The sequence below is a fragment of the Scatophagus argus genome, chromosome 18 (genome assembly GCF_020382885.2).
Source record: "Scatophagus argus isolate fScaArg1 chromosome 18, fScaArg1.pri, whole genome shotgun sequence".
NCBI classification, from domain to species: domain Eukaryota; kingdom Metazoa; phylum Chordata; class Actinopteri; family Scatophagidae; genus Scatophagus; species Scatophagus argus.
The window spans coordinates 6,853,046-6,869,408 of NC_058510.1; the positions used below are offsets into that span (position 1 = coordinate 6,853,046).

At 41.9% G+C, this 16,363-nt stretch overlaps 1 protein-coding gene across 2 annotated transcripts in view; it reads left to right on the top strand.

Annotated features, from left to right (window-relative positions):
* Nucleotides 1-16,197, top strand: part of ctdspla (CTD (carboxy-terminal domain, RNA polymerase II, polypeptide A) small phosphatase-like a) — a 29,259-nt gene extending 13,062 nt beyond the window's left edge. Inside the window, exons 2-8 of one of the 2 annotated variants that reach the window (XM_046371529.1) lie at nucleotides 4,492-4,658; nucleotides 5,986-6,018; nucleotides 8,425-8,526; nucleotides 13,348-13,404; nucleotides 14,051-14,143; nucleotides 14,235-14,420; nucleotides 15,033-16,197. In XM_046371529.1, the coding sequence (XP_046227485.1) occupies nucleotides 4,492-4,658; nucleotides 5,986-6,018; nucleotides 8,425-8,526; nucleotides 13,348-13,404; nucleotides 14,051-14,143; nucleotides 14,235-14,420; nucleotides 15,033-15,158 (764 nt within the window). In that variant the 3' untranslated portion in view covers nucleotides 15,159-16,197. The remainder of the gene's footprint in view (nucleotides 1-4,491; nucleotides 4,659-5,985; nucleotides 6,019-8,424; nucleotides 8,527-13,347; nucleotides 13,405-14,050; nucleotides 14,144-14,234; nucleotides 14,421-15,032) is intronic. The other variant, XM_046371530.1, reaches the window with a different exon arrangement.
* Nucleotides 16,198-16,363: the final 166 nt, after the last annotated feature.

Below are 16,363 nucleotides of genomic sequence, written 5' to 3' on the forward strand. Positions count from 1 at the left end.
GATTTGTTTCTGGCATTTAGTAAATGTTATGAGGTCAATTGGTGTTGCTTCTGGTTTTGTTCATCTTGCTAAACTGTTGGCTTTTTTTTTAAAGTGGCGTGATTATCTAGTGTTTATTGCATAATCTGACTTTGTTGTAGCCATGTTATTATATTCCCAGATCTCCGCAATTAAGATGTTGAGCAATAATGCCCGAGCTGTAATAAACCTGAAGTAACCTTTGTCTGTTCTGCCATCCAGAAGAATTTGGCTTAGGAGCGATGAATGACCTGACATAAAGCTCTGAGACTGTAAAGAGAGAGCCTGTGACTAAACCTACTGTCACATTTTAAATATATATATGTTGTGTTGTGACCGCTTGCATACTTTATGTGCTTTTAAAGTTACAGCGAAGGAGGCCACCTCAAAAGTCCTGAGCTAAGCTGGGGATCATATTCTCTCTTGGAGCTTGGCATTATTCCACACTGTGGGTCACGGGGTGATTATCTCTTCCTGTCAGGAATGCTGAGAATTTCCTGCGTTTTCCCCCTCTTCCGGCCTTGTGAGTGGTTGTGCCTGAACATGTGAAAGAGAGCCCAAGCCTGGCTGGCTCTGATTGACTGAAGAGCCTTCTACAGTATCACTGTTACCTAATTTTCATCAGCAGCATTGACACAGGCATTGCCTTAAAGGGCTGCTCTCACATCAAGGGAGTATGCTGAACGAATGAAGTGTATTCAGTGGTAAATAATGTGCACCTGCTCTGACGAGGCCACAGATTTGGCCTAATATAGCTCTCTCTCTCTCTCCAGGGAGCTTTTGTTAGATAAAACCACTTGGCTGCACCAACTTTTACATAGATTTTAGCGAGGTGTATCCCTTATTAGCAAACTGCAGACTCTCAGCTTGTTCTTTGCAGTCTTGGTGCTTCAGTCTCTTGTTTGGTTTCTGTTCGGTTACTGCAGTTTGTTCATAACGTGTTTCCTGTTCTTCGTTGGCTACTGCTGCACTTTAACCTTTTTGCTGTTATTCTCAGGCGCTGACGAGAATGGCGTTACTATGCAAGGCGAGCCAACTCCAGTCACATTCCTGAGCAAGGGCACTGAAGAGAAAAGTTAGTGTGTGCCTCGGTTGTGTCACTGTGCCGTTTGTTGATCGCTGTACACGTGGCCCTTTGCCCAAACATGTGAACATACGCTGCATACGGTGTGTGTTTGTGTGTGGGTGTTTGCTCGGTCTCCGACAGCGGTCGACTCTCAGATATGTTGTTTGTGTCAGCAGGAGAAAGGAAAGCTCTGTTTGTGTAGGGTGGTGGTGCAGGAGGGGGTGGAGTAAGAATCAGACTCAAGTATAGGCTGTCTTGCCACAGTAAGTCTCCCCACCCATTCTACGCCCTTCTCTCCCCTTCCAAGCTCCCTCTCCCTTCTCTCCGTCTCTCTCGCCCTCCCACCTGCTTTTTTTTTTTTTTTTTTTTGGTGGTGGTGGAGGAGGAGGGGGGCAGCAGACAGGCGGGAAAATGTTGACGGTCTCAAAATGGAGCAAGAATGACATCGAGGCCAATTTTAGGGAGAGCGATGGAGGACTCAGAGTCCCCCCAAACTGAAAACTTGCAGTGTTAAAGCGACGTTTTCCTTTTCCTTTTATTTTCCCACTTTTGACCCCTATGTACTGGAAGCGACTTATTTGTGGAACATTTTAAAAATTCGTTACAGCGGTGTGACTTTGTTTGTGGACATCCTTACTGTTTAAGTATTTTTTAAATGTCATTTTTGTTACCACTTTCTAAAATAGAACCTCTCATGAGGGCTTTACTAGCTAACCTAACTAACTGAATTGATTAATAGGTTAATAAATCACTTACAGATCCTCTATAAACCATTAATCAGAGTAACCTTTTATACTAATATCATGAATTGTTAATAGCCAAGTCATTAATAAAGTCATCAATAAAGGGTCAAATGCTTAGTTTCATGTAAGTTAAGAGAGTCTTCTGTTATAAAAGGTAGTAAGTCAGTAATAAAGAATGTGCTGTAAGTGTTGTAAAATATCTATCTCTCAATGTACAAGTCTGCAAGTCTCAGCCCCAGGTTCTCTACAGCAAACAGCCCATTAGATTGGTTCACCTGATAAACCAGAAAACTAAAAAGACCTGTTATCTATTGATTAATAATTTCATTAATCTTTTATCTATTAAATGTGTGAAATTGCACAATTTCACAACAAAGCAATCTCACCAGCAGTCTAAAAGCTGAACTTTACAAAGAGAAAAGCAAAATCTTGATTTAAATTAAATTAATTTTTGTCAGTTTTGCTTGATAATTGGGGATTAATTAATTACCAGCTGATTGACTTTCTGTGAAGTGATTGAGCAGCTAACACACAGCTCTAAAAGCAGCTGTCCTGCTGGAGGAGGCTGAAGGTTCCTAAGTTATCTATGAAGCATAAGTAAATTGTTTATTGACCATTGCTAAAGCCATTAGATTCAGCTCATAAACCTTTATAAATGATGCTTTATTGGATAATGGTGCCATTTATTCATTCAGGGTTGTGAACAGGGCAAACAAAAGTTGCCAGTGTAAAGTTCGGCACATGTAATTTAAATCCACCACACAACATCTCTGCATCTTAATGAGGCTTCCTCATCTCTGTGCGTGATTGGTGACCTTGTTGTGATGGGATGTGTTTTTCGTTTTCTCTCATTAGATGAATACCTATTGTTTCACCCATTAATGCTTTGTCTGCATACAGGTACAACAGTAAGCATTCAAATTTAATTTAGAGAGGAAAATTAGAGTGAAATCAGGTGGATATTTCTAGTCAGAGTACTTATTACCAGTTCTGTTGTAGCAGCAGTGAGTGCATCAAGCCTGTGTGGGCAGAACACATCCTTCCATCACCACACAGGTTATAGTTACACAGCATGCAGCCTTCCTCTTCCGACCCTATAGCCGTGTTTGTTTGCTGAAGTGTTGCTTCTGGGAACATCTTTCGGGGGGAGAAGAGGAAGATCCACAGCGAGCTTTGGACTATAAAGACGGAGAGAACAAAGGAGACGAAGTGCCCGCAGCCTGTCAGATCCAGTTGGAGCAACCCAAGGATAGTTCCAGACATCAGTCTGAAGCCTCTCAGAACAGGAACAGGCTGCAAACAGCCTCAGCACGCATGGCTAACTGGGCTGCCTGTGTTACACGGCTGTATGAACGTGTTAACAAGACAGCTGCAAACAGGGACACTTTGTGATGACTGCTCCAAGGCCCGAAAATGATGATTCTAAAGTCAGCTCCTGGACACTTCAAAGTCCTGGACAGATTTGGGATTTCCATGCTTGAAAGTTACCTTTAAAGCAATTAAGCTGGCAGAATTTCTTCTGAAGGAACACCTTGGGATAATTGCACTGTCAGATTTTAGCCTTTATACTGGTTCTGCCAAAATTTCTATTTTTATCCACTAGTCCTCACCGACAGAAAGCTTAAAATCATAATCCTCAGCAGAACGTTTAGAGAGGCCTACAGACCATTCGAGCCCGCCTGTTTCTCCTCTGTCAGTGTGGAAGTAGGCCATTGGCTTCAGAGACAGTGAAGGAGGAATGATGTAACCAGAGACCTATATGTGTATTGTTTTCTCCCTGGAGCTCTGCAGCACTCGGCCACTGATCAAACCTTCTCGCCAAGCATATCAATCTAGGTTTTATTCTCATCAGATACAGTCAAATTATAGAAATGATTCAAAATAGCTGTTTAAAATATGGAGTCTGCTGTGTGTGGAAAGTGATTTACTGCCTTTAGTGGACATTCTTTCTTTCTTATATTTTCTGTCAGTTTATATTTATCTTGCTCTTTCCTTCTTCCTTGAAGTTAATTAACTGGACTACCTTCCCAGAGGGCACTCTGATGGTGGCTATTTTTGTCCCCGTGCTCCCTATTGCATGAACTGATGCCTCAGTGTTGTACAACATATATTGCAGAGTCGTTTTGTCATGATAATGCATGTGAGACACGGTCTGTCTGCAGCTCTGAACTTTAAATTGACTTAAGGCTTTTAAACACGTGACACCAGTCGTTACACTCAACATTGCTGTGATCACACTGAAATGACACTTAATTCAAAGTCAAATAGTAAGTAAGTACATTATCTCAAATAATTTACAAATATGAGGTATTTTTACTTTGTTTGAATATTTCCCTTACATGCTACAATTGCACAATTGAAAGCACAATTAAAAGAATGCATTTCAGGACTTTAATTTGCAGGCTATTAAACTACAAAACAGTAAAGGCTACATATAATTGCGTATAATACATTATAACACTCAATATCAACACAGGTTGATATTTTTCTTTGTTGACTGCTTTTACTTTCGTATATTTTGTTGATATTCTCAAGACAGTTAGTTGAGACAGTTAGCTTAGCTTAGCACAAAGACTGTAAACAGGGCTGAGCAGTCGGCCTGTTTCTGTACACTGGTAATAAAATCTGCCTCGCTTTCTTTCTTTCTTCCATTATCTTTTCCAGTCTCCCAGTCCAACAGCAGCCTAAAGAAGCACCGGAGCCGGAGCATTTTCAGCCCCTTCTTCTGCTGCTTCCGCAACTACAATGACTACCATGTGGAACCACCGTCCGCCAACAACAAGACACTTTCTCTGCCCCCGCCACCAGAAGAGAATGGCAGTCCTCCCAAGGTGAAGCTTATTTTACTCTCACATCATACCTGGCCAGAGCCCGAACAATTGGCATCCACTTGACTGAAAATTCAAAAAAAAGTTGGTCCATAAGTTAGCACATACAGGATAGGAAGGCTATTTTGACTCGAGAGATCAGGTAATGAGTAACATTTGTTTGGTTTTGCTACAGAGAGCTTGTTAGGGTTTGCCTTTTCCTGCAGAGAGCTGAGGCTGAGGCGCTGTGCAGTCTCGCTGAGCTCCCTCCACAAATTTTTCCAGCTGCTTCAAACCCGCTGAACCCAGAGGTTGTTTACCATCCACTGCTTGAAAATACGGGCTTGCTTCCCATCTTGCATTCTTCGATATCTGCCTACGCGCACAACCGCACGCCCAAAGTAACACACAAAGCACAGACCACACTGAGAAGCTCAAAAGACACACACACACACACACACTCTCTCTCTCACACTCTTTCTGGGGCATGCTTACAAAAGGTTGCACAACTCTTACCATATACCCATGGCAACACATGCATGCACACACACATGCACATGTACTGCTGCTTCTTTAATCCCCATAAAGTGGGCCTTGTGTGTCTCCGGTGTGATGGATTGCCTGGCACCCACGCCTCCCCCTCTCCTCTCTCTCTCTCTCACACACACACACACACTCTGACCAGTGTAGTGAGGATGTGTGAAGCGAACGTTCTGGCTGTGGAGAAGGCGCCAAAACCCCCCAGCTCCTTCACAAGCGCGGTGTTTTGCTGCCAAGGCAGGTACGCAGGCGCTATAAATGGAGCAAAATCATATCACATTTCCACTCCTGTTTACCTGTAAATGTCTCTCATTCAGGGGAGGAATGTGTGGGCCTTTACAGACACTATACATGTGGTCAGCACTGACCCGTTGCAGACCCCCTACTCGACAAATGAGTTCCCTTTAATTTAGAGTGAACCGAGCGAACCTTGCCATAAAAAGCCTTGTTATAGTGCTATGCTGATTTCTAGCTGGGTCTGTGCCACAGTCCCTCCCAGCAGTGTACTGTTGCTGGATTTCTGGCGAGCAGTATTTGTTACTATGGCAGCCCTGTTTGTTTTCGAGCGAGTTCCTCTCACTTTCTGCCACTGTCTGTGCTATACGTCCCTTTTCTCTGTCCCCCGTCCCTCTTTTTTCCTCCCTGTGCATTTGTTGATTAGAATATTGATGTTGTCGATATCCTCCTTGCAAAGACCGTTCACTGTTTTTTCCTTTGCTTTCCTCCTTGGTTTTGTGGGGTTTTTTTTCACTTTCTCCCTTTCTCTCAATCTCTTTCTCTCTCTGTCTCACTCTCTGTTTAATTTCTCCAGTGTGACCAGGTCCAGGTCATCCCCATGCCCAGTGTATGTATTATTATCTTTCTTTTTTCTTCATCTCGCTCCATCAGAAGTAATCTCTCCCCTTTGCTTGCTGTGCTTCATCATTCTAGCCGCATGTGGATGTTGACACCGAGGCAATTTTTCTTTGTTCTCAGATGACATTTTGCGTTGTCCCATTCTGATGATCATACAGTTGTCAGTGCTATTCTTACCCTCTGCTCACAGAATCTGTAGAACAAAGTAATCCAGATGCATTTATTATCGTACAATTCAGCTCTCTCACTGTCCCAAAGCTTCTGTGCTTCTAATTGCAGAAAACAGAATATGAGATTGATTGTCTTATTAGATAAAATCCATTGAATCTCACATTAGACTTTTGCAGCTGCCGTTTGGATCAACAAATGGATGACCCACTTTGAAAACACTTGATTAAATTAGTGGTCAGTGGTCAATAAACTGCTGTTAGTCCATTAGAAAGGAGGCTTGGTTTCAGTGTTCTGTACTTTGTTAAACATTCACCAGAAAGGTTGATTCATCTGACGCCTTTGTTTGTGCTGAAACTGCAGTTCATTTAGCTATTTTGGAATCTATGTGGTCCTGCGGTTTACTGTAATTTAGGATATTCACACTCACAGCATCCCACGCCGCTGCCAAGCTCTAAACTACACCGCCCAGCAGACACCTCCCTTCAATGGCAGGAAGTGCATGTAGCGATGAGGTCTGTTCTTTTATATTCCTGTCCAGAGTGAGGTAGGCTTAAACAACTTGAGTTGATCCAGACAGGTTAGGTTGCATCACTTGTTACTGTACCGCAACCAAGTATCACAGCACCAAAGCAACCCAAAGCACACATACAGTAAGGATTGAACATGGTAATTAAATTCGGTAGACACACATGTTTTTCAGCATCTGTTTATTAGATTTGTCTGCTTAATGGTGATCAAGTAAAATGATAAACTGTCAGTGAGTGTGGTGCCCTGTGGCTCAGAGCTGTCAGGTTGGGATAGCGCCCCCTGGTTTTATCACAGCGCAGCTCCCTGGTAAAAATGTCAAGGTCCCGCTCAGTCTTTCTTTATTTGCTCAACCTGCATGTGTAAATCACATTCATCACAGCCTGACAGGATGTCATTCAGTGTCCTTGCTCACAGGGAATCCGCCCTGTGATACATGAGCATGCAGTCCTGCGATAAGACATGATAAATATGGTGAGCCTGGTCGAAAAAAACACTCTAAAAGGCAGATACAAGCAAGAAGCGACAGGCATACTGAGCTGCAGCACAAGCGTTTCTGTGTAAGACTGACAGAGTCCTTGCTCCTAAACCATGTACACATCTTTGTATGTATATTGTGAGTAAGCATGAATGTGTGTGTGTGTGTGTGCACCCCCTATGGCCGCACCATCTGCCCCGTGCCTGTCTGTAACCCCAGGCACATTTGACAGAGGACATGAGTGTTTCTCCTTTTCCCCCTTGACCCTGAAGGCAGCACAGTCACAGAGCTCAGTCAACATGAGGTAATACAGCCGATATCAGCAGGGACTCGTACAGCGAAATCACACATACATGCAGGCAAATTAATAGAATAAGCCGCTTAGCAGGTAGTTTGATATGTGATGGCATGAGATGTAAATGTTCTTCAAGCTTCTCACACATGAGGTTTGTTTGGACTGTTGGTAGAATTGGTGGTTGGTTGGTAAACGTTAATTTTATATTTACCAGAATCATGTTGTCAATATGATCGCTTCATATGGTTTGACAAAATTCTGTTAATCATTCCAGGCAAATTGTAATTAAAAAGTTTAAAAATCGAATAATTTCTCATTTTTCACAAAAAATCGATTACATTATGAATATCTTAATATAGAATATCTTGTTAATAATATTAATACGAGTCTGATTTCAACCATAGTCCAAATTTAGCTTTTATCTAATGTCTCATGTTTTTGTAGGACTACAACTACTGACTACTGATTATTTTCATCAATTAAGCTGGCCAATAAAAATCTTCCCTCCTCACAAATCCGTATAATTTTCTGAACTTTCTGAAAAAAATTGATCTGTTGTCAAATCAGATTTAGATTCATTTTCTGTTGGCTGACAAATTAATCAGTCTGATCAAACTCTAGAGACTAGTAATCACAAACACCCTGGATCAGTATATCACTCCAGAGTATTGATATCATCTCATCATCTCATCAATCAAGCCCCCACTGAAGCTCAGCCACACCCTCCTGCAGGTATTTTATGCTGTTAAACGTGTCTTTGGTGTTACCCAAAGCGGCCAAGCGATCTTCCCTAGCACTCTAACTGAGTCATCATCACACCCTCACTATGAGTGTGTGTGTATGTGTGTGTGTGTGTGTGTGTGTGTGTTACAACCTGTCCCCACTAATGAACCCTCTGTTGTAAAGGGTGTGTATTGTCTCTGCAGCCACCAGCCAAGTTCCTCCTGCCAGAGGTCAGTATAGCAGACTACGGCAAGAACTGTGTGGTGATTGACCTGGACGAAACCCTCGTACACAGCTCCTTCAAGGTATTTAAACCATCTCTGTATTGCAAACGCTCAAGTACACCTTAAAGTGAACAGACACTCATGTTCCTTTTTCTTGGTTGCAATTATGTCTTGCTTTTATGCCTCAGAGGGATAATAGGATTATACAAAAATAGACCCTGAAGATGCCATTCTTTGCTGTGAATATTGGTACAATGGTATGATGACAGTTAGCGTGAGATGCTACTGAATCACAGTGTCACTGAAGTATACATAATCACAGGAGTGTGTCCCTGAGGATATTATGGCTTTTATACACATGTTACAACAGGAGAGGGAAAAAAGCAGATCTAACTGTTAGCAAAGCAAGGTGTTAGCAGCACATCTTAGCTGTAGCTGTGCCTGTCATGCAGCTCATTAGCATGTCTGGGATTGATCTTCAGCCAATCCGATTGTTTGGCTGGATGTGCTTGCTCTATTAGCTGTGAAAACCATGTGCAGCATCTCCAAAATGTCAGCTTCTTATGAGCTCACAGCCTTAAACCATTTAGCGACAACCCCCATGTCAAAGGGTCTGTGTAGTGTCCAAATTTTACTTGGAAAAGGATGAGACTCTGAAGAGACTTTTCTCAACCCATAAAAGAGCATTAATCCCAAATTTAACAACAAGATCAGTATCAGTTTACACTCATGCTAGCAGAATCTGGGAGGCTGTACTTGGTTAGCATGTTAGCATGACATTTTGATCTGATGATGGAGTTATAGAGGAGTTAAAAGTTCACCAAGAACAATTACAATTCATCCTGAGGGATACATAATTGTACAGAATTTCATAGTAATCCATTTATCAGCTGTTGAGAGACTTGAGATACTTGACCAAATTGGTGGATCAGTGTCTTCCTCAGAGTTGAACTGCTAGCATGGCTAACAAACCAATAATATTTCAAGAATGTGGCATAGATTTTACTGCGTATATGCTTTAGCACTCCTGTAATCCAAGGTTATCCCATCAGATGGTAAAATATGATTGTGTTTATCTTCTGGGGTAAATCTTAATCTTAAATGAACTGTATTAATGAACTATAAGATCAAGATGTGCAGTCATTTACAGCCATTTCTGGGCAATTCAGATTGTACTTCCTTTTACTGACACACCTGGCACACCTAGTGACCCACTTCAGCACAGCTCTGCTGTGGCCTCAACTGATCTTATTACGCCTGTATGCACTGTATCTGTACCTGTGTGCCTTTTGTCCCCAGTGTGAGTGTAGCTCGATGCCAAAGAGGTGTGCAGCAAAATGATTGAAAGTGAGGCTTGCATCTTCTCCCATTTCATTCAGCAGTGAAAGAAGAGTACATTTTCATGTGACTAGGATTGAATCTGCTGCAGGAAGTCAAATGGAGGGAAAACTGTACTGGACCCACCCATTACAGTCACATGCCAGCAGTACAGGGCCACACACACACGTTCATGCTCACTGACACACACAAGGGTGTGTCCAATACAGTGTACTGTTGCCTTGAATAACTGTGGGATGAATTTCGCAGAAGGTCTGGATCTGTTCTAATAGTCAGAAGGGATTTATTCTTCTCTGACAAAACAAGTCAGAAACTCACACAGGAACTGTCCACGCCCCCCTCATTTTGATAAAACTGCAGTTTCATATGCAGTTTTATCAAAACTTATACTCAGTCCGTCAAGTTGCATTTAGTTGAGAGATCAGTATGCAGTATGAAATGGATTCAGGCAGTGCAATAATGGAAAATCAACTGGGGGAGAAAGAGGGTGAAACATAAAGCAATGCGCATTTTCAGCCCTGCTTAGGAGCCTACAGGATCCTCTGTAAATTAAAAGGGAAACACAAGTTATCATTGGACAATTAGTGCAGAAGAACAACCAGAACTGACAGGCAACATTTCTCATAGTGCACAGATGGACAGGCTAAAAAAGAAGTGTTGCGTAACACATCACATACTGTATGCTTTATCCTGTATGTTACAGATGAAAAGATAATTCCTGGGCCCACTCTAGGATTAAATCCAGTGTGTGGTTGACATGTAAAAGTGGCTGACAGGATATACTGCAGATAATAACAATAATAATAACCATTAAGTTTATTTACATAATGCATCTCAAAACCAATGTTAAAAAGTGCCACAAAAAAACAGATTGTAAAAACCAAAAGAGGAATAAGATTAAAAAAAAAAATGCTCAAAACACATGGCCAAAATTATATAGACACCTGAAAATTGAACCATGTGATTGCTGCACATCTCATTCCAAAATCATTGCTATAACAGCCTCCAATTTTCTGCAAAGGCTCTCCACAACCTGGACTGCAGTCCATTTGATCCCATTCAGCTACAAGAGCATAAGTGAGATCAGATACTGATGCTGGGTGATAAAGGTGCTGAATGGGGTTAAAATCAGAGCTCTATCCAGGCCAGTCACATTCTGCCACACCAAACAGAAAACTATTGACTATAGGATCTTACAACACTGGCAATGTTGTGTTGAAACACACTATTGTCTAAAATGTTATCATCATTCTAAGTACATTGAGAGAGTTAGTACTCCATAGCCCTGTGAGGTTGAAATCAGCCTTGTCCTACTAAATAAAGACCTTAGAGCAGAAGCATATAGTTGAAAAACTGAGTAGTTTATGGACAAAAAACATAAAATTCATTTTTTTTGCTTCAGTTATGAGTGTTTACTTGTAGTCTTTTGTGATCATGAACTGAATGCCTCTGGATTTTAGAGTAATGCCTGAACAAAACAAGACTTTTGAAGATGCTAATTTGGCCTGTGACATTATTTCGACAGTAAAGTTAATCGATCAGTTAATCGATCAGTTAAAAAAAAAAAAAAAAAATCACATTGAGTGTCTGTAATCTGCACGGTGCATATGATAATTGTCCAGCCATGAATTGTATGGTCAGTCAATAAAATTAGCTTTAAAGAGTGTTTGTAAAGCAGATGATCTGGTGAGAATGAGCTCCTCGTTTCAGATATACTGTGCATGGACAAACCTGCTGTCACAGTGAGACGTGGAAGAGTTTTTCAGAGGAATGTTTGCACAGAAATTCCAAATGATGAAGTGTTGTGTTATGCATGTAGGTGAAGGAAAACTCTGTCACATCTGTTGAGGTCAGTGTTGGTGCAGCACAAACACTCTCCATTCTCTCCATTTACTTCAACCCACTCCCTCCATTTCTCTCGAACATCCATCCCCCACCCCCTCACCCTCCTCCGTTTCCATATTCTTGCCGTCTCGGATCCTGGCTCATTACAGTCCAGAGCGACGAGCAGCTGTTGTGTGCTCAGTCTGGAAAAGATGGAGTGATTCAGCAGAAGAGAGCAATAGGCAGGGGCCAACTCTGTCTTGTATCTCTTCCTTCATCTGTGACTCTCTCTCTCTCTCTCCATCCCATTTTTCTTTCCTTTTGTGTTGTGTGACCGCATACTGTATATTTAGTTTTCTCTTCTGCCTGTCACTGGTTTGGCTCATTTTAGCGGGCCCTTTTACATTCTCGGGTGTAAACATTAACAAGAGCTGAATATGTTACAAAACGGATCCATAGAAACATTCACATCTGTCTTTGGAGGCATCTGGAGGCTTGGATTGCGCATTGACTTGCTCTTGCATCACGTAGAGAAATCAAACATCTCTACAGAGGGCCTATTGTTCCACTATCACCACTAGAATGGTTGTATTAGACAGATTATACTGGTGACAAGGGGAAGGTCAAAGTAGGTTTAGTATTCCTACAACAAACACTCCCTCTGTTGGATGGAACTGAACTGTACCTGCGGACTGTACTTCCACGCCTGAAGGCACACTGAATTTATACATACGGTACAATCATTAGGGATGTGGGCAGGTTTATATTCAAGGATAAAGAGGACCTGAAAACGTGTATAGCCTAAAAAAAGCCAGTTTACTTTACTGCTTTAAGTACTACAAAGTACCACTGGCTTCACTCTTAATGTATTCCTACACAGATGAGAATAAATAGGGAATAAGAAAAGACAGATCTGTCGAAGGGCTTAATAAAACTAGGACATATTTAACATATTTTCTACTACATATATGGGGTGGAGGGTGGGGGGGTCTTTTCCCAGTGCTGAGCGAGACACGACCCCCTCAAAGAATCTGTGGTTCTACCCCAGACTGCTATTTGATATTTTTTAATAAGAGCAGAGTAAGATACAAACTCATCATTCCTTTGGCATACAGTAGTGCCAGTGCAGACTTACCTGCATTCTTTAAACATGGATGAATTCACCTGCAGTCAATTCAGTTTATGAAATGGCACTTTAAAATAATCCTGTTCTTTTTTGTCTCTAAAACAAATATCCAAACAGGTGACAGCCTTACGGGAAAGCTGCTTTGTGCTTCATAAAACTCGGAGAAACATTTCTTCTCTCTGTCTCTGTGTTACCTGTTTTTTTTTTTATGCCTTTTTGGAAATGACACCACAGTGCCTCCCACCTAATCCTTTCATCCTCGTCTTTACGCCCTCCACTTGTCTTCCACCCACACCCCTCCGGCATCAATCCTCTTCTACTTCCTGCGCCTCTCCTTTCCCGTCTTTTGTTTTTGACACAAGTCACGCCGAGAAAACGGCAACGCTCCTCCCGTCCGCGTTCACGTCAGTCATCTTGTTAAACTCCCAGGTTTCTCCCCGGAGTCTGACATTCAGAGTGCTGGAGCAGAGGGAACCACATCATGCTTAAAACCTTCCTAGTTTTTGCGAGGCACATTATAGGACTGTTTTGCTTTTGTCTGTTTTTGAAAACCAAAATACGGGCATGTGATTTAGCAGCTTTGAATCATTTCTCTGTTTGTTGTCTCTCCGCAGCCCATCAGCAATGCAGACTTCATTGTTCCAGTGGAGATTGATGGGACTGTTCATCAGGTACTGTTGCACCGACTTTGAGAAGTGGGCTTGAATAAAATAATACATGTTAATTTATAAGGCTTTCCTTGGAAGCTGTGGCTCCATTTCTCTCCTTTAGTATTTATTATTCCCTGTGATCTTGCAGCTATGTCAAATTGGGACAGCACATACACTCCTTCCCTGAATTTAGTGCTTTCTGTTTTATTCTCTGTGTATGTAGAAATACCGTGACTAGACATGTGCTTCTGTTTGTACATTATATTGATGTTAAAAGTTCTTCCGGTCTGAAAGAGGAGGACCCGTGCTGTAGCTGTAACCGGGTTCAAGTAATCCAGGATAGGCTTTCTGTATCTGTCTTGGCCTATACTTGATTACTTGCACTTGGGGCCAGCATGTAACCCACTGAGATCAGCTGAAGAGGACGAAGATGAGCGGAAATGGAAAATATGATCAGAGTCTGTCTTTGTGAAAGGGCCAGGGCACATACATGTTTCTGTCTTACTTTCCATATCTGGAGTCTGATTGGATAACTCTGCCTCATCTTGTCTCAGCTCATTTTGATTGAAACCAAATAAATATTGGGGTTTGACAGCCCGTGTTATTCGTGTGTCAGTGTGTAAAAACTAACTTTGAAAGTGTGTCTGTTTCTGTGGTTTTGTTTCAGGTGTACGTGCTGAAGAGGCCCCATGTGGACGAGTTCCTCCAGAAGATGGGGGAGCTCTTCGAATGCGTCCTCTTCACGGCGAGCTTAGCCAAGGTTACCACTCTCTACCACTGAGACAACAGTCACTGTAGTGTTGCTTCACACAGACCGTGTTAACCTGATGTGTTTTCATTTGTTCGAGCAGTATGCTGACCCTGTAGCAGACCTGCTGGACCAGTGGGGGGTATTTCGCACCCGGCTCTTCAGGGAATCCTGTGTTTTCCACAGAGGAAACTATGTCAAAGACCTCAGCCGACTGGGCCGAGAGCTCAGTAAAGTCATCATCATAGACAACTCACCTGCCTCCTACATCTTCCACCCTGAGAATGCAGTAAGCCAGTTGAAAAGGAGTAAATTTGATGGTTGCTGGCGTGGTGGCATCCTGATGGTCATGATCATGACCATGGCTGGTTGTAGTGGTTAAAAAAACAGTCACGAGCTCCGTGTTGAGAGTCTGTTTCATAGTGTTTGACCCTGGAATCTTCCTGCTAGCAGGAAAAGGTGATTGTTAAAGGTGAATCTGCTGATATAAATCAGACCTAAATTCAGGTTTTTGACATTATGGTGGGGTTTAAGATCTCACAAAATCCTGCGTGAAAATGCAGTCCAAATACACAAGTTAAAAATGAGGGTAAATGATTATATCTGTGAGACACTGTCAGTTTAAATCTGCACTGTTGTTCCAGAAACAGGTTTGAGCTACAGGCAGTGTTCCCAACTTTATGAGATTTCTCTCCTCTGTGGGGAAGTTGCTCAGAGGAGCTGCTGCCACTCTTCATGCCTTTGATGCATTTCCCCGATTAATTATTTACACAAGACTTGCACCGTCTCCTCACCTATAATGCAACACTTTAGCATCTGCTGTCAGCTGAGTTTTCCTCCCTTGATCAAATAAATTCTTAAATCTGTCTCTTTCCTTATTCTCTGTTCCGTCTCTCCACAGGTCCCAGTGCAGTCCTGGTTTGATGACATGACGGACACGGAGCTGCTGGACCTGATTCCTCTCTTCGAGGACCTCAGTAAAGAGGAGGATGTTTACAGTCAGTTACAGAGCCTGAGGAACAGGTAGCACACAGTGGCTCCAGCTGGCTCCTTCCTTCACAGAGGTTTCACCTCGCTGCCAGGGCCCCTGCAGCCCAGATCCCATCCTCCAACCGGTACTGAGGTCCCAGCATGGCCCCCAGTGTGAGGACTTCAGGCAGTAATCAAATCTGGAGACAACAACTGTGTGGATTCTTACCGCCTTTGCATTCTTGGACTCTGTACAGGACTCCTACTGACAAATGATCATATTACTGTATGTACATACTATATGTTTCTAAGAGCAAGACATACATAAAGTAATTTTTCTATCAGAGAGAGGAGGTTTTACTATTCTATCAAGTAATATTTTAGTTACCAAAAATAATCAAATAGACAGAATGCTGAGTTTTTCTGTTTCTTTCTCAAGAAATGGGTGACCTTTTGATTTTTTGGGGTTTTTTTGTGTGTGTGCGTGTTGAGCTGTGCTATGCAGGCTGTTGTTTCTCGTCTGACCTTTCGTTCAAACAACTGTGATTTATCTTCTCTTACAGAATGAAGTGCCTTCATTACTGTGCTGATTTGGTTGTGTTAGGATTATGGGGTGCACTTTTTTGTGCTGCATATTAACTCAAATCTCCAGAAAACACACAAACTGAATCCTTAAATTGAGGTTGGAAACAAGTCTTTGCTAATTGTCATGTAATCTGAGAAAACAGAAAATAATAACTTCTAGAAATGTGTTCAGCTAGCCTGTTAGACCTTAATGATTCTTTGCTTTTGAGTTTAGTGACATTGAATTGTTAAATTTGCAATTCAATGTGATTTGTGGCTGAATGATGTCATTTGACTGTAAATTGATAATCCTTAATGACACTGAAACCCCACTTTATTATTGAGAAAAAAGTACTTTTGTGAGGCCATCACCGTCCACAAATAAATGTTAAACTTTTGAGGAAAATATAATAATTAGCTTAGATTACATGAAATTCTATTTATTGGGGAAAAGTGGGTTGGGTGCATTGTAGAGACTGCTGTTGAAATCGTACTGTACAACATAATTAAAGTTGCAAGTTTGCACACTGTCAGTTTGTAGCACGGTGTAATGACTTTCACAAACCTTAAAGCTACTATAATTCATGTAATTATAAGGAGTCAGACTGTATGTTAATGGGAAACTGGTCACTTGTAGTGACAATCCTGACAGAGAATAACAGGATGATGTCAGTGAAAAACCTCTAATAAACCGACTGT